Genomic DNA, 26,423 nt, shown 5'->3' on the forward strand with positions numbered 1-26,423 from the left:
GAGAAGAGGTTGAAGATTACTATGGGAATGTGTTTGATGAAGGGGATGATTCAACGGGTAGTCATAGGAGGTTTGATCGAGTTAGAGGAGTTAGGAATCAGGAAGATAACAATTTGGGTAGTATTAAGATGAAGATTCCTTCGTTTCAAGGAAAAAATGATCTGGAAGCCTATCTTGAATGTGAGAAAAAAGTGGAGTTAGTATTTGATTGCCACAACTACTTTGAGAATAAGAAGGTAAAACGTGCTCCTATTGAGTTTTTCGATTATGATCATTTTTGGTGGTATCAATTGGTGTTGAATAGGAGAAGAAATAGGGAGTATCCAATAGAGACGTGGGAGGAGATGAAAATTGTGATGAGGAAACGGTTCATTCCAAGCTACTACTATTGAAAGTTGTATAACAAGTTGCAAAGTCTTAAGCAAGGTAACTGAAGTGTGGATGAATATTATAAGGAGATGGAAGTCATTATGATTTGAACGAATGTAGAGGAGGATCGGAAGGCTACGATGTCTAGGTTCTTGATTGGTTTGAATCGAAAAATTGCTAATGCGGTGTATGAACACGTGATTTATTCATTTTTTAATATATCAACCACATTGGGGGATTTTGGAGTCGTCACCATTCATATTGCAAAAATAGTGTGAATAGTGACCAATGATATATATTTTTTTAAAATCATTTGTTTTGAGTGTTTAGTAACTCTCGTACGGATACGGCTCATTTGGTCCAACTTTTGATTCTAGGTAAGGGGGTCCATGTTTGGGAGTAGGGAATGTGTTAAGCACCCTACTCCATCCACCGTTGGTGGTAACCTCGGATTCAGTCTTTTTTTGAAATAAAAATAAAGTAAGATAATCGAAAAAATCTGATATGTGCCTTCAAGTATAAGGGACTTTCGATGTTGGTTTAAACCATTGAGGGTACCCTTATTAAAAAAGGGGCCCTTTGATGACTCAAGCCATGTGTAGTGTGTGAAAAGGTGTAGATATGGGGGATAAGTAAAAAAGGGAAATGGAGAAGAGAGAAGGAGGTGCTTTTTTGTCCAAAACTCACCTTGAACTTGATCTTCTTTTACTTTTCTTGATGAGTCCTCTTTGACTTTTTTTGACTTATTTGAGAGAGAGTTGAGAATTGAAAGAAAGTTGAAAGTTGAGTATGAGTATTTTAGATTAGAAGGTTGAGTAAGAGATAATGACTTTTTAGTTTTTTAAAAGTTTAGACATTCGATGAAAATTTAGTTGAGGATGAGGGATTTTTATAGAACTTTAGGGGCATTTTTAGGGGTAAAGTTGGGTGAAGTTATGGAAAAAGATAGAATGGTTAGGTGTTTGAGAGAGAGGTAAGGGTAAATTGAAGAGGATTGAGGGGTACTTGTGTAAGAGGGTTAATGGAGTTTTTTACAATCAAAATAGGTTGGATCTTTCAACCCATTTGAGTTGAGTATTAGGTAAAGTAGAATGAGTGGTGAGGATGGGAGTGTAAGAAAGTGATAAATTGGTTGAGTGGTTGGGGAATGGTGTTGAATTTGAGAGAATGAGAGGTCTAAGAGGGTAGTTGATTAGATTTTGGAAGGGTGAAGGAGATGATGTCATGTGTCAAAATGGGTAAAGATTAGAGGTTTGAATGGGTTGATTAGATAGGAGGGGTGTGGGTTTTGTAGGGAATGATGAGGGTAAGTTAGGGGAAGGTATGGGTTGAAAGTGTTTGATTTAAGAGAATAAGAATTTGTAGGGAATAATGAGGGTAGGTTAGGGAAGGGTGATGGGTTGAAAGTGTTGATAGATGATGTTTAGAGAAAATGTGATGGGATAGGTAGGGAGTGAGAGAGGTGAGTTGAGGTGTTGACATGTGTCCCACCTTGATGATCATATTGATTGGTTGTGATGTTGGGTTGGATAATGAATTAGGTTTGGGTAATGAGTTAGGCTTGAGTAATGAGTTGGGTAGGTATAATGTTGGGTTTGGGTAATGAGTAGGGTAGGTATAATGTTGGGTTGGACTTAAGTTGTGGGTTTAAGTTGAATGGACTTGGGTTTGGGTTAAGATGGATTGATGAATATGAAGGAGTGGGGAGGAATTCCCATGGGCCATGTGAGTAGCCTTGGATTGTTTGTTGAAAGAGATAGAAGATTTTTGGAGGTATGGGCTTTCAAGGCCCAATCCGATTTTTGGGGCATTTTGCGTTGAGGGCTCAATCAAATTTGGGTGTCTACACGGTGAAATTACAACATTATGTGGAGTTTGAGGATATGGTACACATGGCTATAAATATTGATAACCAACTCAAAAGGAGGGGCATCTCACGTCCAAGCCAAAATCCAAGTACATCTGCTTGGAAATCGAATCATTGGAAGAAAGATGAGAAGCAACTTATGATGAAGCCAAAAATTGAGCAAAAATAAGAAGTGACCAGCCATGAAAATCAAGGTAAATCCGATTCTTCTACTTCTAGGAATCGTGATATTAAGTGTTTTAAATGCCAAGGTAGGGGCCACATAGCTAGCCAATGTCTGAACAAATGAGTTATGGTGTTGCGAGATGATGGAGAGATCGAAATCGAAGATGAAGATGACATCGACTCTATGCCACCATTGGAGAATGCCGATGATGAAAAATACGCTGCCCAAGGTGATTTGTTGGTGGCAATGAGAGCTCTAAGTGTGCAAGACAAAGAAGATGAAGAGGTGCAACGAGAAAACATCTTTCATACTAGGTACCACGTGCAAAACAAGGTATGTAGTGTGATTATTGGTGGTGGTAGTCGTACTAATGTTGTTAGCAATACAATGGTGGAAAAGTTGGGGCTTCAAACCATTAAGCATCCCCAACCTTATAAGTTGCAATGGCTAAATGATAGTGGTGAAGTAAAGGTGAATAAACAAGTGTTAGTTTCTTTTCGTATCGAAAAATATGAAGATGAAGTTTTGTGTGATGTGGTTCCGATGCAAGCCGGACACTTGTTATTAGGTCGACCATGGCAATTTGGTCGGTGTGTTAAACATGATGGCTTCACCAACAAATACCCGTTTGTGTTTAATCAAAGGACAATCACTCTAGTTCCTTTGACACCAAAACAAGTTCATAAAGATCAAGTGAGATAACAAAAAAAAAAGTGAGAAAAAGAAAATGATTGAAAATAAAAATGAAAAAGAGAAAGAGGTCGAAAAAATTGAGAAAAAAAGAAGAAGAAAGAATCATCAAATGAGAGGAAAACGGAGAGAAAAACAAATTTCTATGCAAAAACGAGTGAAATTAAAATAGCGATGTTTTCAAATCAGCCAATGATTGTACTTTTGTACAAAGAGGCATATTTCAACACTAACCAACTTAACGCTTCTTTATCTAGTTCTATTGTTTCTCTATTGCAGGATTTTGATGATGTTTTTTCCTAAGGAAATTCCTAATGGATTACCACCTATTCGAGGGATTGAACATCAAATTGATTTCGTGCCCGGTGCTATCATTCCAAACCGACCAGCCTATAGAAGTAACCCCGATGAGACAAAGGACCATCAAAGGCAGGTTAGTGAATTGATGGAAAAGGGGTACGTTAAAGAAAGCATGAGTTCATGTGTAGTTTTGATAATTTTGATTTTAAGAAGGATGGATCATGGAGAATGTGTGTTGATTGCCGAGCTATTAACAACATAACGGTAAAGTATCAATATCTTATACCTTGCTTAGATGACATGTTGGATGAATTGCATGGTTCTTGTGTCTTTTCTAAAATTTATTTGAAAAGTGGATATCATCAAATTAGGATGAAATGCATGGTTCTCGTGTCTTTTCTAAAATTGATTTGAAAAGTGGTGAATGGAAAACTGCGTTTAAAACAAAATATGGTTTATATGAATGGTTAGTTATGCCTTTTGAATTAACTAATGCTCCTAGAACTTTTATGAGATTAATGAACCATGTTTTGCGTGTTTTTATTGGAAAATTTGTAATTTTTTTTTTATTTTGATGATATCCTAATCTATAGTAAAAACTTAGATGATCATTTGATGCATTTAAAATTGGTTTTAGATATACTTAGAAAAGAAGTTCTTTGCTAACTTAAAGAAGTGCACATTTTGCATTGATAAGCTTGTGTTTCTTGGTTTTGTTGTGAGTGCACAAGGAATACAAGTTGATGATGAGAAGATTCGCGCTATCAAAGAATGGCCAAGTCCAACAAGCGTAATTAATGTGTGAAGTGCTCATGGACTTGCTAATTTTTATCGGAGGTTTGTGAAAAACTTTAGTAGCATAGCCGCACCAATAACCGAGGTCATCAAGAAAAATGTTGGGTTCAAATGGGGAGAAGAACAAGAGAAAGCATTTCAATTGATTAAACATAAATTAACTCATGCACCTTTACTTGCTTTACCTAACTTTGCAAAAACTTTTGAGATTGAGTGTGATGCTTCAAGTTTAGGTATTGACGCAGTTCTTATGCAAGAAGGACGACCACTTAAATATTTAAGTGAGAAATTAAGTGGGGTTGTTTTAAACTACCCTACTTATGATAAAGAAATGTATGCATTGGTTCGAGCTTTAAAAACATAGCAACATTACATTTGGCCTAAAGAGTTCGTGATTCACAACGATTATGAGTCCTTGAATCACCTTAGAGGTCAACACAAGTTGAATAAAAGGTATGCACGCAGGGTGGAATTCATCGAGACGTTTTCATACGTCATCCAATATAAACAAGGTAAGGAAAACATCGTTGCCGATGCACTTTCTTGAAGGTACGTACTAATCTCTACTCTTGATGCTAAGATACTTGGTTTTGAGCATATTAAAGAATTATATCCTTTAGATCATGATTTTAATGAAGAGTATGAATCTTATGAAGAAACAGCCAATGGAAAGTACTTTAGGCATGAAGGTTTCTTGTTTCGAGAAAATAAATTGTGCACACCAAATTGTTCTGTGCGAGATTTGCTAGTGAGAGAGTCACATGGGGGAGGACTAATGGGATACTTTGTGGTAACTAAAACATTTACCGTTTTACAAGAACACTTCTATTGGCCACAGATGAAACGAGATGCTGAGAGAATTTGTGGTAGATGTGACACATATAGCAAACCAAAACCTCGAGTACAACCCCATGGTTTATATACACCACTTCCAACTCCTAGCGCATCTTGGATTTATATTTCAATGGATTTTGTGTTAGGTTAGCCTAGGTCTAAACGGGGGAGAGATTCTATGTTTGTTGTTGTGGATAGATTTTCTAAGATGACACATTTTATTCCATGTCATAATACAAATGATGATTCACATGTTGCTAATTTGTTTTTTAGGGAAATAGTGAGACTACATAGTATTGAAAGCGCCTTTAATCCGCGAGTTGTGGATCCACTTTTTTGTAGGTTTGGGATTTGGGAGTCGCTACCTAGTTATTATGGTTTAGGAACCGAAACATTGATTCTAACTAGATAAGAAAACATTGGTCTACAAAAAGAACGGGTCCGGGGATCACGTTACGGGGTTGGAAGGTGTTCGGCACCAACCCCGCCCGACAAACGTCGGTCTCTACTTTTTCCCAAAAATCATATTGCAAAAAAATCCTAACAAATAATAAAATTAATAATAAAATTTAAAAAAAAAAACTATTTTACCTTGGTGATTGTGGTAATAGGTTCCCTCAGAACTGGTGGAGAACGTTCTCGTGTGAATTTTCCTACTTCTTTGTCATCACTGGATCCGATTTCGATCTCTAAGATGAAGTATCCTCCTCCTAGATCTGAGTATTTTTTGATTTTTTGATATTTTTTGAAAGATTTCTAGATATTTTTTTAGGGTTTCTAAGTGTTGTTTTAGCAAAAACTGGGGTTTGGATGTTAGGTAGGGAGTTGGGGCTTTAGATTTAGGGTTTTGATAAAGTTGATGGGTGTTTCTGCTCTCTATTTCCTAGGAATTCTCTTGACTTGCGAGATTGGGTTATGGAGGCTCCTTTTTATAAATTTTTTTTTAAGTCTTTCAGTTTGACTAACTCTTTTTAAGATTAGGTTAATTAGGATTTTGAATTAGAGTTTCAATTATTACGTACAATGAAAGAATATTTTTTAGTTTTTTTATTATTTTTAATTCTTTGGGATCCCAAATAGAAGGACCTTCTAATACATATCAGGTGGGCCCCACTTGAATAAGTAGGCCACCACTTAAAATTTGGCCTGTGAGCTTAATTAATTGGTTTTAATTGTTTAAAAATTTCAATTCAATTTATTAAGATTTCACTTTACATTAATTAATGTTTTAATTATAAATTCAAAATTTTGAATTTTTAGGGTTAGAAAATTATTGTTTTGCCTCAAGAAGGCTTTTGATTTTCGAGGTCATTTTTCGATGTTTTAGGATGTTTTAAAATCAGTATTTCGTAAGAAATTCAATGGGAGTATCAATTTGTGTGATTTATGGATTTTTCAACGTGAAATTATTGTGGACCCTATGAGGGCATTTTCGTAATTTTGTCAAATTTTATCAAAATTGGTTAAATATTTTATTTGATTTTAATTTGTTGTTTTATGTGTTCGAAAGGATTTTCCTAAGTGTAATGTAGGCTCTAAGCATATTTTGATGTCGAGGGTATTTTGATAATTTGATCATTTTTTGATGATTTTTCTCGTAAATCTTCTTTTTGTTTGAAAATGATGATTTTTATGTTTTTTGTCATATTTTCTTAGCGTAACGTGATTTCTAAAGTTTTGCTTGCTTGAGATACATCATTCGAATTTCTGAAACATATCTAGATGAAGATCTCATAGAAAATGATTTCTCAAACAGGAAGAAAAGTCAGATATCATATACATTCTATGAAATAAGATAACCAAATATGAAAAATCTCATTTCTTTGCTCACCTAATCTTGATTTTTTACTCATATTTCTAATTTGTATTTAATGAAAATACACTTGAAATAAACACATGCATTTAACCATGTCATTCAATGACACATTCATATACAATTTACATATTCGACATTCATGGCATCTTATGACATTCAAAGCATTCAAGTATAAGTTATGTAAACATCTTAATTTGCACGAAACTGTTAGGCAAAATCAAATTTTCTCAAATTGATTTTAATTAAGAACTTAGGCCTTTCAATGAGCCCGTATTGCCACTTGGCATTATTTTCGTGTATACATACATATATCCATTATGATATATAATTTGCATGTTCAACCTTGTCCCTAATCCACTTTAATTTCATACTTACTCCCATAAACCAATCATAATTCATATCCATTCTCTATTAACCGATTCATCACTTATACATTAACCCAAGTCCATTTTCTAACTCAACCTAAGCCCAAGACAAAGTCCATACTAAACCCATAGCCCAAGTTCATCCCCTAAGCCCATTCTCTCACACCCCCTCAAAGGATAACACATGTTGATCTCTCATAACCCCCCAACACCCAATGATTCAATCTAATTGGAGAATCGATTTCCTTTTGTAAAAATCCAAAAATACCCTTCCCAAAAAGGATGGTCAAACCAAAAATGTTATTTGGTCTTTGGTGATAATCCATAAAATTGAAAAAAAATTTAATCATACCCTCAAAAGGTGAGAATCTTCAAGTATATACATAGAGCTCTCTCAGTAGTCCATTTCAAAAATATACATTTACCCTTATTTATTAGTTATTTACAAATAAACCAAGGTCTACTTTTCACCTACCACTTTACATTTACAAATGTCACTCTCCTACTCATCATCCGAAAAGTACTTTTGTTCTCCCATTAGTCCATTTTAAAAATATACATCCACCATTATTTTTTAAGTTATTTACAAATGAACCAAGGTTTACTTTTGACCAACCACTTCACCTTTACACGTCACTCTCCTATTCAACCTCTCAAAAGTACTTTTTGTTCTCTCATATCTATTTACTAAAAAATCAAAAATCAAATAATGTTTTTTAGGTTTCTTCACAAATTCTACATTTATCATCATACAAATGAAAAATCTAAAAAAGAAATAACGCAAACCTCATGTTCATTCTCTTTATTTTTAGGGCTGGACCACTTTATTCCCAAAAGGTCTCCAAGAACTCTATAAATAGACTCATTTTTTATAAACAATTCAAACTAAAAATCCCCTATTTCTTTACCCTAAGCTCTACCCAAATTTCTACTCACTTCAACCTTCTCTCAACCCAAGCTCTTACTCAAAAAATTGTATCCACCTCTCAACCTTCAATCAACAAACCCCCTCATTTCTAACCATCAACCCAAACACTCAACTCTCAAGGCTACTTAAAGACTCAAGCCAATTCAAGATACCTCACAGGACAAAGTGGGTATAGTTTAAGTTTGCTTTTCAAGTTGAATATTCATCTTCTAACCCTTTTTTTTATTTTTATTTTTAAAGATCTCCTAGGATGAAATGCATTCCCTCTCCCATCTCAGGTAGGTTGGACTAAAGTTCCATCGAAAGGGTGGGGGTTGAAGCCTATTTTCTCCTTTTCTATGTGTCTCGTGCATCATGTCGTACACAATACATACACTCACACATGTATGGCAATAATGAAGAAATGTGTCACCCTCTTGATAAGGTGAAACACTAAGTTTCTAACCATGTGTGCATGCATCAAGGTTGTGACCTTAAAGGAACTTCTTCATGGAGTCTCTCTAAAAGCTCAAAACCAACATCTATGTCCATAAAAGCAATGTGGCTACATGGGTCATCTTTTTTCATAGGATGTCCCTAATGTCACATTGAAATCAAAACATTTTTTTGCTAAATGAATATTTTACTCAATACACACACCACCACTAACATACATTCTCATGCATTTTTATTTTCTTAAGTTTTACAAATAGAATGGTCAAGCAAGGTAACCACATTTGGTGGAGAGGATGGGGTGCCTAATACCTTCCCCATCCTCTAATTGGACCTCCTTACATAGATCCTAGGTAGACCTTGCCTTTTCTAACAAATGAGAGTCACTACGATATAAAATAAATTTCAAAATCATTTTGAGTACCCATTTACACCTATTTCCAAAAAAGAATGGTGGTGACTCCAAACAATGTAGCAATGAGGTTTCACGATGAACTTCTCATGTCTACAAGTAACGGAATCCTAAAACATGCACGAGGCATAAGACTTATAATGGTTCGATAATGTACCTACATCCATTCTCATGGCAAGTCTTTAGTTTGCACTGCAATAGTTGTTCACGTAGAATCTAAATATATGGCATGTCATACATGACATAATATTGATTCATAGCATGCATTTATCTAAGTAACTTAATAGAACTATTTCCACAAATACAAGATAAGCATTTTATAGTGGTTCGATAATGTGCTTGCATCCACTCCCAAGGTTCCTACTTACGAACTTGATATTCATTATCAATGAGGTTTATGGTTCACCTTGAACCTTTTACATAAATTTTTTTATACCTTGATTAAATTCTAAAACTTTAAGATTGATAGAACGTATCTTCTCGAAATTATGAGTTTTGTTCCTCGAAAACTCATGAATCTCTACTCTTATTAAAAATCCTTTATTCTAACAAGAGCTTGATTTTTAAGAGTTGAACCAAGTAACCACTTACATACATTTTTTAAAATTAAAAATAAAATAAATAAGGACTCACTCAATACTTTAAGTTTGCAAATGTTGATATTTAGTTTTTTGAGTCTTCGTGTCTATGAGAGCTTTTCGATAGTTGAGTATTTCAATCAATCTTTCAAGTTCTTCGACTCTTCGTGCTTCATTTCTTCCTTCAATGTCAACTTTTTTGCTTTGATAGATGTGTCAATGTGTGCAAGGGTTGAGGGAATATGAATAAGGGATCAAATAAAAGGAAGGGCATAGGTTGAATGGGGTTTTAACTAATATTTTGACCTTTCAATGTGTAGAGAATACTCTCTAGATGGGAGAGGAGAAAAACACAAATTCTATAGGGAATAATCCAACCCATAAATGAACTCAAGATTGAATTTTAAAGGGATTTGGAGGGTTTTTAGAGCTCAACGGTTGAATTTATGAACGTTATGATGTTACCCCGATAGCACTATGAAAATTATCAAAATGCCACTCTCAGTCATTTTGGCCATAACTTCTTCTAGAAAGCTCCGATGAACAAACTATTCGGAGATATTGTAGGTCTTACTTAGTAGAAGGTCCCCGAACTGTCACCAAGGGGTAGGCCATGACCTGAGGGGGTAAATTTATCAAAATACCCTTTTTGTCATTTTGGACCAAAACAAACTCTCGGGAAGTCCGATGATGAAATGGTTCGGAGGTGGAGTAGATCTTACCTATATAAGACCCCAAAACAATCAGCAAGGGTGGAGGATAGTCTTAGGGTGGTCAAATTTCTAATATCCCATTTTGACCATTTTTTACTTTCGAAAGATCCGATGAGTAAAAGGGTCGAGGAATGGATTTTTCAAAATAATATAGGTTAAATTAACAATCATCTAAGTGTTGGGAAAAGATTTAGGTGGTCTTATTACCTTTTAGGCTTTTTACACACAGATTGAGGCTTCTTGTCGAGGTACGTGAGATTGAACGGCTTTATCATAGTCTTTTTACGTCTTCAAATGCAAGTCAATATGATACTCAACATTAACTTTGGGATTGAAAAAATATGGAACCAACGACATATACATTTATTTAACAAATAAAATCAAATGTAATAGTTTTGTTTTTCTTTCCTCCACCTTCAATCTTCATGTTCTTTCCCATCTTGCAAAAAACCCTTTGGTGGAATCCTGGTCATCAACTGCTGTCTTCCCTTATCAAAGATTCGATCCTTGCTGCCTCGTCAAAAAATCTGAAGAGATATTTTTTCTTGGTAACATCCCCATAGAAACACAACTCTATCATGACCAGCAATTTCGAAATGAACTAATTTGGTAAGGATTTCACTCTCACTAAGGGTCTTTGGGCTCAACTTTTATGGCATCTAAAAACATGATCCAATGTTTCAGGGTTGTAGAGGATAAATTTCTACTTTTTGATTGAAATAATTGATGGTCGTAGGTTTTTTTAATCGTAAGATTTGATAATTAGTTCCTTGATATCTATGTTTAGGAGACTCGAGTATTGAACTGAACCGAACCAAGCTAAGGTCGACTTGGGTTGGTTATGTTCTAGGGAGTAGTTAGTTCCAATTTTGCCCCTAGATCGAACTGTGTGCACCCCTAATGTTAATAGGCAAAACCAATGGAGCCTAACTCATTTGGTTGCTGGGCATTTAAAAAGAAAATAACAATTACGTCTTTTTAAGAGAAGCTGCTATCCTAATAAGTTAATACCACTATTTTAGAACTATTATTTTCTCGTGCAAAGCTTTTGACAAGTTTAAAAGAATATTTTTTTTTCTTTAAAAGATTTTTGAAACAAGTGAGACTTGATTGTAAGAAATATGGTTTGAACTATCGAATTCTTACTCATAAGAATCATATAATTTAATAAGAGAGTTTTTATTGGCATCCGAACTTTTACTTATTACACCAGAATTTCTTTAATTATTTATTACACTCCAAATAAACATTAAAACACATCATTCAAACTGTAGACACGTGATTTCGTCATTACGACGATCAAATCTACGATGGTTTGGAGTCGCCACCATTCATGTTGTAAGTGGGTGTGAATGGTCACCCAATTTATATTTTGAAAATTTTCCATTTTGGGCTCATAGTGACTCATGATGGATAAGGATAAATCAACCCTTGAGATTCGGGTAAGCGGATCGGTTGAAAAAAATGGAAGGTGTTAGGCACCCTTTTCTCCCCGTCAAATGGCGGTAACCTCAAAGAAACTTGGTCATTTTTTTATTTAAAAAGATGTGAAAAATAATGTGCCACGTGGGTGCATTTGTACCCTAGATAGGGGTTCATTTTCGGCTTGATAATAGGGTCATTCCATTGATGGAAATGACCCTTATAGACCTTTAGCCTTGGGGTCCATTCATCCTAAAAAAATAAAATGAAGGGGAGAAGGGTGATAGAAGAGGGAGGAGGAGAGGATAGAGAGAGAGGGCGGGAGTGCACTTTGAACCCACCTTGTATCTTCAATCTCCTTTTCTTCTTCTTAAAGTGTCTTGAGTCCTTAGTGATGTAAAAAGATATGATTGTTTTTGTAGAGGATTAGTATGAGATTAGAGAAAAGATGAGGAGATAAGATGGATTTTTTTATTTTTTATTTTTTATTTTTTTTGTAAGACTTGGTGTAGAGTTAGTAAGGGAGGATTGGTGAGAGAGAATAGGTAATAGTGGTTAGTAGTAAGAGTTGGGGGGATAATTTTTGTAGTGAAAAGTTCGGGGCTTTTTTGGGAAGAGGATGATGATATTTATAGATGTTGATGAGTTATTTTAGGGGTATAATGGGGTGAAGTGAAGAAAAATGATAGAATAGTTATGAGTTTGAGAGAGGAATGGGTGTAATTTGGGAGAGATAGGAGGGTATTTAGGGAAGAGAGGTTAAATGGGTTGGATCTTTCAATCCATTTGGGTTGAGTATTAGATGGAAGAGAATTGATAAGAGTGGTTGAGAAGATGAGATTGTGTGAGGAGGTAATTAATTGGTAGTCATGATTAAGTGGTATTTGGTTTAAGAGAGTGGAGGATTTAAGAGGGTGGTTGATGATATTTTGGGAAGGTGAGGGAGATGATGCCATGTGTCAAAATGGGTGGAGATGAAGGGTTAAGATGGGTTGATAGGAGAGGTTGAGTGTTTGACTTTAGAGGATGGGTGTAGGTTTAGGTTGTAGATGTGGGTTTTGTAGGGAATGATGAGAGTAGATTAGGGGGAGGTATAGGTTAGGGGTGTGGGTAGATGTGTTTGATTTGAGAGAAAAGGTGATGGGTTGATGTGTGGGTAGATGAGGTTTAAAGAAAATTAATGGGGTAGGTAGTTGGGTGAGGGAGGTGAGATGGGGTGATGACATGTGTCATCTTTTGATGATGAAAGAGTGATTGATTGATGTGAGTTGTGGTTTATGGGTTAGGGTTGTAGTTTGGATAATGAATTGGATATGGTTAATGATTTGTAGGCTTTGTAGTGTTGGGCTTGGATTTTAGAAATGGTTTTGGATTTTAGGGATTGGTTGAGGGTTATTTTGGAATGGATTTTGAGGGTGTAGGTTGGTTTTAGATTTTAGGTGGTGTAGGATTATGTTTAGGTTAGGGTTAAGATGAGGAAAATATATTTTGAAGAATTGAGAGTTTATGGGCCTTAGGTGGGCTTAGGTTTTTTTTCGAATTCTGAGATGGAGCGGTAAAGGGATAGGTATGGTAGGCGTCCCAAGTCTCATTTTTTAACTTTATTTATTTTTTTGTGATTTTTGAAATCATTGGTTTGATCAAAGATGCCACGTGTTGACAAATCGGGCTTTTTAGGCCCGTTGGTGAACTTTATTGAAAATTTGGCGTTTTTGATTTTGAAAGCGGAGCGGTGAATATTGGGAAAGCGTAGGGTAGGCCGAGTCCTCTTTGCGGGCCTCCCAAACCATTAGAAGGTCTTAGGGGCCTTGGTTCGATCAAAATGTCACTTTTCAATGACTTGGGCCCTTGAGGCCAGTTGGCCCATTTATTTGAAAAATCTGTATTTTTGGGCCCTTTCGAGTAGTGGCCCGTTAAAATTGAGGTATCTAAAACTGCCCTTCTTTGCAGGAATTGCATGCAAAGAACTGCAAAGAATAGACTAAATCCCTATTTGTACGGGCCAGAAAAATTCTGTAAAAACGCGATCTTGAATTATCGATTGTATTGAAGATTTTTGTGAAAAATGGCTACTCAAGCACTGGGTTTGACAAAGTTTCACCTTATTAATTCCTTAATCTCGATGGCGCGGAGCTCGTGTGAGATCTTGGATTTTGATTAGTTTATAAATTTAGATATTTATTCAATCGCGTTTTAACAAATTGGAATTGAGTGCAACTCGAAAGGTTTTTGAAGTTTTTTTTTTATCGCTCTTCTTCTTTTGTTGATTTTGCCCTATTTCTATCATAAGTTAACCGTCCCAATTCATGCATTGTCCCTTGTAATGATACATTTGATCCTTTCAACGGTGTAAGCACTGAGGTTGTTTTAGCAGTCGCCACAAATCCAAGGGAGAGTTTTGCAGTTGGAACCGAATTGACCCAGATCTGGAATGCGACAGTTAATAAAGATCCACCAGACCCAGCTTCAGTAATTCTACCTCTATTTACTGTTAGCCCACGGGGAGTATAGCAAAACCAAGGAGAAAGAGTGCTACACAGTCTGGGTCTCCCCCATTTAGAACCACGTTTATTGTAACAATATCAACAGGAGCATAGATTACAAAAGAGCCCGTTGTATCGGTGCTACTATCTTGTAATATCAACATGTTGCTCTGGCTGGAATTTAGAGTATTAACTCGCAGTAGAGAGACACAATTACCAAGATCTCTGCCATTAGTAATATGTGTTATTTCTTCAACAACACCGCCATTAGAAAAAATGTCCCACTTACTTCTAAAGTTTTCATCGCGAAGGAAATTGAAAACTCTCTTTGGTGGGACTTGAAATTCTGTTGTCATCACTTGAAGGGCTCCTTTATAATTTTCTGCTAGCCTGTTGATACGACCTCAAAAGTCGTTGCTTTTGAAACAATGTTAGAAAACACGGTGGACCACTGATTCACATCCATAAGGATCTCAACAAGGTTAATGTGACTCGAGAAGCTTCTGACTTCAATCCAAATGGTTTTGGTCCAATTCCCCTCGGGAATGTTTGCATGTACTCATCTTCACTTAGAATCTCATAAGCATGATCAAGACTATGCACTCACAACGTTTCCCTAGTTGGGCCATTCTTATAAACTCTTTCATTGCTGCAACTATGAGTTCGATGATCAATGGTTTATCTGCCTCAGTCGACCCGGAGAGTAATCTCAGAAAGGGCTCGCTCGGGGTCCCTGCTTCGATGCCCTTTGCGTCTTGTCTAGTGAGTCATGATGCTTCGGACGCTGAAAAATTGATGATGAGTCGGGCTGCCCGGATCCGTGCTTTGTAGGAACGCCTTGACTCTTTTTTCATGATGTTTGATTGATTGCGTTGTATTTACTCTTTTTGTATTTTTCTTTTCATTATTTAAATATATGCAAAATGTTAAAAGATTAATGTAAAGAAAATAGGTTTTGTACTTACTTAGCCTCAGGTATATCTAATACTTTGAAAACTTGAAGTTTGAATAAGTCCTAGAATCTTTATCATCGGCCAAAATAGTAGTTTTTCTTTTTTTTGAAATTTCATGAAATATCTTTATCAAATGAGTACGATAAATTCAAAGTTTGTAAAATCTTTAGTTGCAACGATCTTGATGTTTTTGCCAACCACAGAGGATATAAACGTCAATTGCTCTTTTGATTCCTTTAAAGTCATTCCCAGTGCCCTGGTATTGGAAGATTATTATCTGTTTGGGTCTCGGGATTTTGGAGAGATTTTGCCATTCACAGTTTATACTCTTGCGGGCCAGGAGTTTTTTTTTTTTTTTTTGTTAACCTTTATTGCCCCTGATGCCAATTATGGTTTTCATCAGACCCGGTTTTCACATTTTTACGCATCGACGTCCTTTTTGGGATTTTCATCGTGCCAGTGGCTTTGATCTTGCCATAGTCTAATTCTTTTACTCATAGCGCCCTTTCAGGTTTTCACTATACCCTTTCAGATCATGCTTGTATTTTTTTAGATTTTTCATTACAATTCTGCTCGAAGTCTCTGTGTCTTTATGGCTTGGTGACTCAAGTTGAGTTGCAAGATCGACGACTCTACTCTTGTAGTGGCACTCTTTCTTGAGTAATAGATCTAGCTTCCCCTCTCGAGTTTGCTGACGACTATTCGTGGTTCGACAACTCAAGTTGAGCTGCGAGATCGACTACTCTACACTTCGAGTACTTTTTTTTTTTCGAATTTTCGATCTAGATTCCCCTCTCGAGTCTTCCAACGACTAACAAGGCTTTGAGGTCCGGACCAAGTCGAAAGATCATTGGTGCTGCCACTGTCATTATGTTGTCCTAGAACATTTCCTGATCAAAAAGGACTTTAAGTAGGATAAAACGTTGGCTTAGGCTTCTGGTAGTGGAAGGTTACAAAAAGGTTAAGGTCTAGTTTTGTCTGGAGTGGTTTAAACACGGGGCTTGTCTATTTTTGCTTCGAAAAGGTAATTTATGTCTCTTCCCAGCGTCTTTGGAACTTATTTAGGCTGGAGATTTGGGTCGAGCTTAGATAAAGTGTCCGAGTTTTTGACTTTTTTGATTTTTTGTTTGTATTTTTAGTCGTTCACAATTTATCCTCATGCGGGCCAGGAGTACTTTTGATGCTTTTGATTTTTCTATTTCTTTCTGATCTTTTTTTTTTTTTTTTGTAATTGTTGACTTGCCCCAATCTTAGGTTAAGAAATGAACGTGATGGCTCAAAAGGGTTGACTAAGGTATGATAGTTTGTTTGAGATAGCAAAGATGGCCTTTCGTCATCTCAAGGTCAGATCTTAAGCGTAATATTTCTTAACAGTGTCAGCATTGATCGATTGCGAGAAGACTTGTCCGTCCATTTTTGTGAGAATCAGAACTCCTCCCATCATTACCTTCTGCACGATGAATGGTCCCTCATAGTTCGGTCTGAACTTTCCTCTAGCGTCTTCTTGGATTGGCAGAATCTTCTTTAAGATCAGGTCTCCTGGCGAGAAATCCCTAGGCTTAACTTTCTTGTTATAGGCACGAGCTATTCGTCGTTGATAGATTTGTCCATGGTAAATGGCTGCAAGGCGTTTCTCTTCAATCAGATTCAGCTGATCAAACCGGGTTTGAATCCATTCAGTTTCATCTAACTCTGCTTCTTTTAAGATTCGAAGGGAGGGAATCTCAACCTCTACGGACAAGACTGCTGATAAGAATGAAAAATGTCATATTTTTCTCCTTTAATATTTAGTCCTTTATACATATTTAGTGCCTAAATGTACTCATTATTCTTTTATTTTGATTTAGGATGCAAATGGAGGTGTTAAGTGCAAAACGAAATTAATTGGGCGATTTTGGACAGTTTTGACATCACTTCGTAATCTAGGCATAACTCTCTCATCCGAACTCCAATTGAGATGATTCTAAATGCTATGGAACGCTGAGAAAAAGATCTACAACTTTCGTGTTTTGAGTTTTAAGAGATAATGACTGTATCAAGGTCAAAATTGGGTTTGAAGTTGCTGCACGTAAACTATTGACGCGAATTTGTTAAAAATTTGACGAGGTTTATTTTCGAAAGTCTCCAAATCTAGTGCACGAAAATTCCAACTAAAACACCACTTTCCTAATTATATTAGGACTTTATTTTATTTTAATTAGTCAGATTTATATATTGTTATTGGAGGATAAGATTTAGGATTTTTTTTTTAGGAGATTTGGTTAGCTTCTAAGAAGGAAGAGAAGAACGGGTAAAAGAAAAAAAAAGGAAGATCTCTATCTCTCTCTCTTGCTCTCTCTCGATTAGGGTTTTCTTTTTTTTTAATCTTTTCTTTAGGAAAGAAGTGGCTGAAACTTGGGGAACTAGGGGGGCCAACGAGTTGCTGTCAAGAAGGAGAAGTTGCTGAAATTTTTCAGCAACATTATTGTCAAGAAGTTTACAACGTTGCTGCTTGTATTCGTTTTCAACCATCAACATCATCGTCGTGAGGAACATCACTACCAACACATCTCAAACTTCTTTGGTTGTGTTAAAAAGTGTAACCCTTATGACTTTTATTTATTTTTATTATTGCAACCCTAGTTGCTTTTGGATTAAAGAACATCTTGTTGGATTCTTAAGTTGGAAATTTTTAATTCAATGAGTTAGTGACTTTCAGATTCATTAATTGATGTTTTCGGATTGGTGATATGTAGACACATGAATCAGTGAATTTTAATTATGTATGCTGAATTTTCAGTTTGGTCATATTGAAAACCTTGATATTAACGGTCATTGAAGCCATAATTGTATCTCTAATCACCTAATTGATTTGGAATATGATTTAAAAGTGGTAAAAACTATGAACAATAGTTGTGATCTGAAAATTACATGTTCTTTAGCCATGGACTTTTCCATAGGTTTGAAGAGTAGGTTATTGAATCATAATTCTTTTTGATCTTAATGATTTGTTTAAGAAGTTGTAAGGATACGCTAAGTATTAACTTGATTGCTTAATCAAAATAACTCGGTGATGGACTTTTCCAAAATCCTAGGGATTATCTAAGAAGGAATTTATAAGATGCATGATCTCTTTAGGCTTGCATTTTGATTCAATTCGGATATGTAATTAAGGCATAAAATTCGTTATCTATGTTGAAGCAATTTGATTAGTCATTTAATGAATTTATTTTTCTGAATTGTGAGAGAAGATGATCAATTGTAAATATTTATTTCTTTAATTTTTATTTTTATTTTTATTATTTTTTCTTTTTATTATTATTATTATTATTTTTAATCCGAATCGCCAAAATTGAAACCCCTACAAATTTGTGTAATATGTTTGTTTTCAATTTGTTAATTAAACTAACTAAAATTTATTATGACTCTTTAGAATAGGAGTACCCGCAATCCCCGGCCAATAACGATACCCTACAAATCACTTTACTACAATCTTCTATAGGGTTTATTGATGACTAAAAATATGGTCAATCAAATGGCGCCGCTGCCGGGGATTGCAAAATCCCTATGTTTTAGTGTCATTTAACTTGTTAATATTCTATTTTACTTGTTGAGCTTGCATGTAATATATCTTGTGTTATACTTATTGAAATTTTAACATGAATCTTTCCTATCTCTATGGCGATCACATTGTGATGTTTTTAGGAAGGGAAGCTTATTATTATTCTTTCAACTCTAACTTGTATATTGTTGTCTTTACTTTTGGGTTCAGGTCCATGAATGTCCGCAGGTAGAAGAAAGACTCAAGAACTTGCAAAACGCTTAGCCTTGCTAAAAGAAGTTGCACATCAACCCCCACCTCACCAAGAGGAAAGGGAAGAGTCGGAAGAGTCAGATAGCTCTTCCTATCCCTTGTCAGACGAGGAAGAAAACATACCTGATTTAGAAGAAGAAAGTGAAGAAGAAGAATTACCAATGGCTGAAACCATTAGACAAATGTCTTCTTCAACTGATGGGGGAACCGCACCAACTTGTATTACTTATCCAGAACCAGCAATCGGCAAAGTAGCTGAGTTTGAACTAAAGAGTGGGTTTTTACACCATTTGCCCAAATTCCATGGGCTTACTAATGAAGATCCTCATAAGCATCTCAAGGAGTTTCAGTTTGTGTGTTCAAGTATGTGCCCACAAAATGCGGATCTCAACATTTTGAAGCTAAAGTCATTCCCTTTCTCACTTGAAGATAGGGCAAAGACTTGGTTATTTGATCTACCTTCAGGCTATATCAACACATGGGAGAAGTTGATGACTGAGTTTTTGACTAAGTACTTCCCCGCCTCAAGGATTACTGTCTTGAGAAAGCAAATAACTGGAATTGAGCAAAGGAAGGATGAGGCATTTTATGCCTACTATGAGAGATTCAAGAGCTTAGTTGCATCATGTCCTTCACATGGGATGAAGGAAGGAAATCTACTTACTTACTTTTATGAGGGACTCCTCCCTCTTGAACGTCAATTGTTAGATGCTGCTGCTGGAGGTTCTTTTGTGGATAAGACACCTGAAGTTGCTAAGGAGTTGCTCGCCCAACGTGCTCTTAATTATCAACAATATGAAGGAGTGTTAAACTCCACTCGTGGGGTGAATGAGGTATCTTCTAACTCTACTCTTGAGGAAAAAGTTAATAAAATGTCTACTCTTCTGTCTCAGGTATTGAACGTGAATGGAGTACAAATACAACAAGTTGCTCAAATCTGTGGTGTGTGCTGTACTCAAGGGCATCCAACTGACCAATGCCCCCAACTGATCAATAATGGAGGATGGGAGTCTCTTAACGCTGTTGGGTTTCAAGGTGGACAAAGGTATAACCCTTTCTCTAACACATATAACCCTGGACTTAGAGATCACCCCAATTTACGTTGGGCCAACAATGATAATATTCAGAACTCTCAAGGACAAGGGCAAGTGTTTCCACGCCCTCCAGGTTTTCTGATGAGACCTCAGGTCAACAGGCTCACACTAAAGACATTGTAGAGTTGAAAAAGCAGTTGGGACAAGTGGTAGACTTCATGGGAAAGATAACCGAGAGCGGAAAATTGCCTAGCAACACTGTTCCCAACCCAAATATCGAACAAGCTAAAGCTGTTACGACAAGGAGTGGTAAGACCCTTGTGGATGTTCCCAAAACCCTAAAGAAGGCCCAAGTGACCCACAATGAGGAAAAGGACAGAGAGAAAGATCCTGCCACATCAAAGACAGAAATGATTAGTCCTTCATCATCTGAGAAGGCTTTGAAACCTCAAGGTAATGAGCAAAACCCTAAAAATTCTTTCGATTATAGTCCTTTTGCTCGTGTGCCTTTTCCTAGTAGGTTTGCCAAAACCAAGAAGGATGAATCTGATCAAGCCATCTTGGAGATTTTTAAGAAGGTACAAGTCAACATGCCTTTGATTGAGTGTTTGAAGCAAGTGCCAAAATATGCCAAATTTCTGAAAGAGCTTTGTACTACAAGGAGACAAACTCGTGAGAAAGAGGTGGTAAAGATGAATGAGACAGTCTCTGCTGTCATCCAAAGGAAATTACCACCAAAGCTTAAGGATCCAGGGAGTTTTTCTGTTCCTTGTGTGATTGGTACGAATAAATTTGATAATGTCATGTTAGACTTAGGAGCTTCAATTAATGTGATGCCTTATAGTCTTTATGCTTCTTTAGATCTGGGTGAACTTAAAAGTGATAATGTTGTTATCCAATTGGCTGATCGATCTAACAAGTATCCTAAAGGATACATTGAGGATGTTCTTGTGCAGGTGAATCAACTCATTTTTCCCCTTGACTTCTATGTCCTTGATATGGAAGAGGCACCCCTAAATTCCACTCCATTACTTTTAGGGCGCCCATTCATGAGGACTGCAAGAACAAAGATCGATGTTTATGGAGGAACATTGACCATGGAATTTGATAATGAAATTATACGCTTCAACATCTTTGAAGCTATGAGGTATCCATTGACTGACATTAAACCCTGTTTTTCTATTGATATTATTGATTCATTTGCGCAGAGGTTTATGGAAGCAATGGAAGAGGATGAGTTGAAAGTAACACTCTCTCAAGGAGTTGGTTATAATGAGAATGGAGATTCCATTCTCTAAAGCTGAGTTGGAGAAGGCTGAGGCCCATTGTGATTAGAACCGTGGCCTCCCTTGAGTCCCTACCCATTTTACCAAGGTATATTCCTCCTTTGTCCCTTCCTATTTCTACTAACAAGATGTTACCTTCAGTGATACAGGCCCCTACACTTGAGCTTAAGGTTTTGCCAGATCACTTGAAGTATGTCTTTTTGGGGGATAAGGAGACGCTGCCTGTTATTATATCCTCGAAGTTGGAGGAGAATCAAGAGAAGAAGCTTGTGGACATTCTTAAGAAGTACGAGACCGTCATTGGTTGGACTTTGGCAGATATCAAGGGAATCAGCCCAACCATGTGCGTCCATAGAATCCTATTGGAGGATGGTGCCAAACCCACCAGAGAAGCCCAGAGACGCCTACATCCACCCATGATGAAGGTAGTACAAGATGAGATAATAAAATTACTTGATTGTGGCGTTATTTACCCTATTTCAGATAGCAAGTGGGTGTCTCCTATTCAAGTTGTGCCAAAGAAGTCTGGAGTTACTGTAGTAAAGAATGAGGAGAATGAGCTAGTACCTCAACGAGTTGTGACTGGTTATCGAGTTTGCATAGATTATAGAAAGCTCAATGCGTCAACAAGGAAGGACCATTTCCCTCTGCCCTTTATCGATCAGATGCTTGAGAGATTAGCTGGTTACCCTTTTTATTGCTTTTTGGATGGATATAGTGGGTACAACCAGATCTGTATAGCCCAAGAGGATCAAGAGAAGACCACCTTCACTTGCCCTTTTGGCACTTATGCCTACAGACGTATGCCATTTGGATTATGCAATGCACCAGGTACGTTTCAACGTTGTATGCTTTCCATTTTTTCTGAATACATTGAGAATATCATTGAGGTCTTTATGGATGATTTTAGTGTCTTTGGTAGAGATTTTGATACATGCTTAGGAAATTTGGAACTTATTTTAAAACGTTGTGTTGAAACTAATTTGGTTCTGAATTGGGAAAAGTGTCACTTCATGGTGACTCAAGGGATTGTTTTAGGACATATTATATCTGCTAGGGGGATTGAGGTTGATAAATCTAAGGTAGATCTTGTGCGTTACTTACCCTCTCCCACTTGTGTGAGAGAGGTTCGGTCATTTCTTGGTCATGCAGGATTTTACAGGAGATTTATCAAGGATTTCTCTAAGGCATCAAGGCCCTTGTGCCGGTTGCTCCAAAAAGATACTTCATTTGAGTTTGATGAGGAGTGCAAGAAGGCTTTTGAGAAGTTGAAGGAGTTATTGACTACTACTCCAATTATGTCTCCACCTAACTGGTCCTTACCTTTTGAATTGATGTGTGATGCCTCAGATTACGCTGTTGGGGCTGTGTTGGGACAAAGAATAGATAAAAAGCCCTATGCTATCTACTATGCCTCTAGGACGCTCAATGATGCCCAACTGAACTATTCCACAACTGAAAAAGAGCTCCTTGCTGTGGTTTTTGCTTTAGATAAATTTCGCTCTTATTTACTTCAAACTAAAGTTATTGTTTATACTGATCATGCAGCTTTGAAGTATTTGATGACAAAGAAGGAGGCCAAACCGAGGCTGATTAGATGGGTGTTGTTACTTCAAGAATTCGATTTGGAGATCAAAGACAAAAAGGGGAGTGAAAACTTGGTAGCTGACCATTTGAGCAGACTTGTACATGAGGAGGACACCTTACCCTTGCAAGAATCATTCCCAGATGAACAGCTCTTTGGGATTGAGGTAAGTGAACCATGGTATGCAGATATTGTGAATTATTTAGTTACTAAGCAATTCCCTGATACTTTACCTCAGTCTAATAAAGAAAAGCTTAAGAAAATGGCTAGATATTATGTATGGGATGAACCTTATTTGTGGAAGCATTGTAGTGATCAAATCATTAGGAGGTGTGTCCTTGAATCTGAGCATAAATCTATACTTGCCTTTTGTCATTCTGAGTCTTGTGGTGGACATTTTGGTGCACGTCGGACAGCCCGTAAGGTATTAGATTGTGGTTTCTTTTGGCCCTCTATTTTTAAGGATGCATATATGTACTGCATGACTTGTGATAGGTGCCAGAAAACAAGTAATTTAAGTTCTAAAGATCAAATGCCCATGGCCCATATCATAACTGTTGAGATTTTCGATGTCTGGGGCATTGATTTCATGGGGCCATTTCCTTCATCTAACGGTTTTCTTTACATTCTTTTGACTGTTGATTATGTGTCCAAGTGGGTAGAGGCTAAGGCCACCAGAACTAATGATTCTAAAGTTGTTGCAGATTTCTTGAGATCTAACATATTTACTAGGTTTGGAGTGCCTCGTGCGATTATTAGTGATGGTGGATTACACTTCTGCAACAAAACAATTGATGCTCTGCTAAAAAAATACAAGGTGAATCACAAGGTGGCAACACCATATCATCCTCAAATGAATGGACAAGCAGAGGTCTCAAATCGTGAGATTAAGGGAATTTTGGAAAAGACTGTGGTTATACACGCAAGGATTGAGTAAAAGACTTGATGATCACTTAGTTGGGCACTATAGGACAGCATACAAAACACCAATTGGGATGTCTCCATTTAGACTTGTCTATGGTAAGGCGTGTCATTTACCAGTTGAGCTTGAGCATAGGGCGTGGTGGGCTGTTAAGTCTTTCAACATAGACATTGATGAGGCCGGTTTACATAGAAAATTGCAACTGAATGAACTTGAGGAGATTAGAAACGAGGCATATGATAGCGCATGGATTTACAATGAGAAAAGTAGAGCTTTTCATGATAAGATGATCCGTGGCAAGGCCTTTGTTGTAGGCCAAAAAGTTCTTCTTTTCCATTCTAGACTTAAACTTTTTCCTGGTAAGTTACGTTCTAGATGGGTTGGTCCTTTCGTTGTCACTAATGTTTTTCCTCATGGTGCTGTACAGATAAAAAGTGACAAAACTGGAAATGAATTCAAGGTGAATGGCCATCGCTTGAAGCCTTATTATGAGGTTTTTAAGGAGCACACTGTGGAAGAAGTACCCCTCCTAGAGGCTCCACTCACAAAGGACTAAAAACGAGGTACAAAGTCTAGGCTGAAGGACTGTAAACATTCAAGCGCTACTGGGAGGCAACCCAATTCAGCCAAGGCTATTGAGGATACATCAACACAGATTTGCATTTTCTTTCTCTCCTCTATTTACTTTGGTGGATTTCATTTTTTTTTTATTGTGTGATTTTCGTGAATACCTTGCTCATGTTTATATTTCTACTTACAGACTTATTCTGATTTACATTGAGGACAATGTAGGATTTAAGTGTGGGGGAGGGATTTACAACTTTAAAAAAAAAAAAAAAAATTTGTTTTGTTTTTAGAATTCCTTCCAACTCAATGATGAAACTGATTCTTAAGATAGATGGCTTGTAAATAGAATTGAGCATATTTTTACAGATAAAACAAGAAATGGAGTTAATTTGCTTATATTGTAGTCATACTTGGAAATTTTGATGCACATTAGCCTTGATTCGAGTAATATGTTATCTTAAAGTGAAGCATGGAGACATATTGAATGATACTTGCATAATTCCGCAATATTTGTGAGCTATTCGAGCCTTATAATTGATTCATTATACATATCAATTTAAACTTCTTTTCTGAGTGCATCTTGTGAATATCATGTTTTCTAGAACTTGCTTTAAACCTGCTTGAGACAATTTTACATGTTCAGATTTGGAGAAGACGGAGGCAAATTAGGATTTCACCACCATGACCAAATAGCCTTTGTCCTGATTGTGATTTGACCCTTAGATAGCCCTTTGAGCCTTCATTAGCCTATTTTCTTCATTAACCCACATTCACTTACTCTTTTTAACTTAAACACTTTACTTACCCTTTTCCTTGGAACTAGTGAGCTTGGATCTTGTTTATAAGGTGATATCAAGAAGGGTGGAAAAGCATAAGTGTGGGGGAGGATTTCATATGGTTCTAAGGTGTAAGATTTGTTAAAAAAAAAAAAAAAAAAAAAAAGAATGTGATCAAAGGAGAAGTAGGGACATGAAAAGAAGTGTTGTGATTTAAAGAATACAAGTTCTGAAGAAATGGGAGCATTACAAATCTCTCAAGCAAAGTGAAAAAAAAAAAAAAAATTGATGAAATCTACCTTAGAGCGATCGAAATGTGGTACTTAATGATGAAAACCTATTTATTGACATTTCTAATTGCTTTCTAGTTCTGAGGAAATTTTGTGATATCCTTTCTTTTCCTTCTTATGAACCCTTGACCCTTTAGCCCCATTACAACCTTTTCAAAGACCTCTTGATCCTTTGATGTTCTGTTTTAAATGTGGAGAGTGGGTGGACAAGCAAGCCTATGGTTTAAACTGTTTTCACAAGTGTTTGAGTGATTAGTGTAGCTAGCACCATATCAAATTGAGAGAAAATCAGAGTGATACATCGTGAGAAGTAAAGTTTGATACAATTTGTGCATTAACTTGAGGATGCATATTACACTTATATTTGGCTACACACACACACTCCAAGTATGCATGCTATATAGTCTTAATAACTCTGTGGCTTATTTTTGAAGTAAACTTGTGCTCTTCCTACTTTATTATGCCATACCATCTAAAGGATCTCTGAGATGTAAGTTGGAAGGATTAGAGTCATTTAATTTGTGTTGTTAAGTCATTGTGGTGTTTTTAGTTAGTCTTTGTTGTTTTCCTTGAGTTTCTATTAGGTTACATTTTGTTCTGTTTTGCCCGAGGACGAGCAAAAGTTAAGTGTGGGGGAATTTGATAAGAATGCAAAATGTCATATTTTTCTCCTTTAATATTTAGTCCTTTATACATATTTAGTGCCTAAATGTACTCATTATTCTTTTATTTTGATTTAGGATGCAAATGGAGGTGTTAAGTGCAAAACGAAATTAATTGGGCGATTTTGGACAGTTTTGACATCGCTTCGTAATCTGGGCATAACTCTCTCATCCGAACTCCAATTGAGATGATTCTAAATAAATGCTATGGAACGCTGAGAAAAAGATCTACAACTTTAGTGTTTTGAGTTTAAGATAATGACTGTATAAGAGATAATGAAAAGGTCGTTTGAGTTGTTGCTGCACGTAACTATTGACGCGAATTTGTTAAAAATTTGACGAGGTTTATTTTCGAAAGTCTCCAAATCTAGTGCACGAAAATTCC

At 36.5% G+C, this 26,423-nt stretch overlaps 2 protein-coding genes across 2 annotated transcripts; both read left to right on the forward strand.

Annotated features, from left to right (window-relative positions):
• The first annotated feature begins 20,168 nt into the window (after positions 1–20,168).
• LOC147405951 (uncharacterized) lies at positions 20,169–21,248 on the forward strand. Its single transcript, XM_086432458.1, has one exon. The coding sequence runs from the start codon at positions 20,169–20,171 to the stop codon at positions 21,246–21,248; it is 1,080 nt and encodes a 359-aa protein (XP_086288584.1).
• Positions 21,249–23,816: 2,568 nt separating this feature from the next.
• Positions 23,817–24,299, forward strand: LOC147405952 (uncharacterized). Its single transcript, XM_086432459.1, has one exon. The coding sequence runs from the start codon at positions 23,817–23,819 to the stop codon at positions 24,297–24,299; it is 483 nt and encodes a 160-aa protein (XP_086288585.1).
• The last annotated feature ends 2,124 nt before the right edge of the window (positions 24,300–26,423 follow it).

The sequence above is a fragment of the Akebia trifoliata genome, chromosome 3 (assembly GCF_017979445.1).
Source record: "Akebia trifoliata isolate Shusen 1 chromosome 3, ASM1797944v1, whole genome shotgun sequence".
Taxonomy (NCBI): Eukaryota; Viridiplantae; Streptophyta; class Magnoliopsida; order Ranunculales; family Lardizabalaceae; genus Akebia; species Akebia trifoliata.

What these genes read in the sequence shown, in the direction of transcription:
- LOC147405952 (XM_086432459.1), top strand. Translation starts at nt 23,817, where the DNA reads ATGTCTCCATTTAGACTTGTCTATGGTAAGGCGTGTCATTTACCAGTT.
- LOC147405951 (XM_086432458.1), top strand. Translation starts at nt 20,169, where the DNA reads ATGGGAAAGATAACCGAGAGCGGAAAATTGCCTAGCAACACTGTTCCC.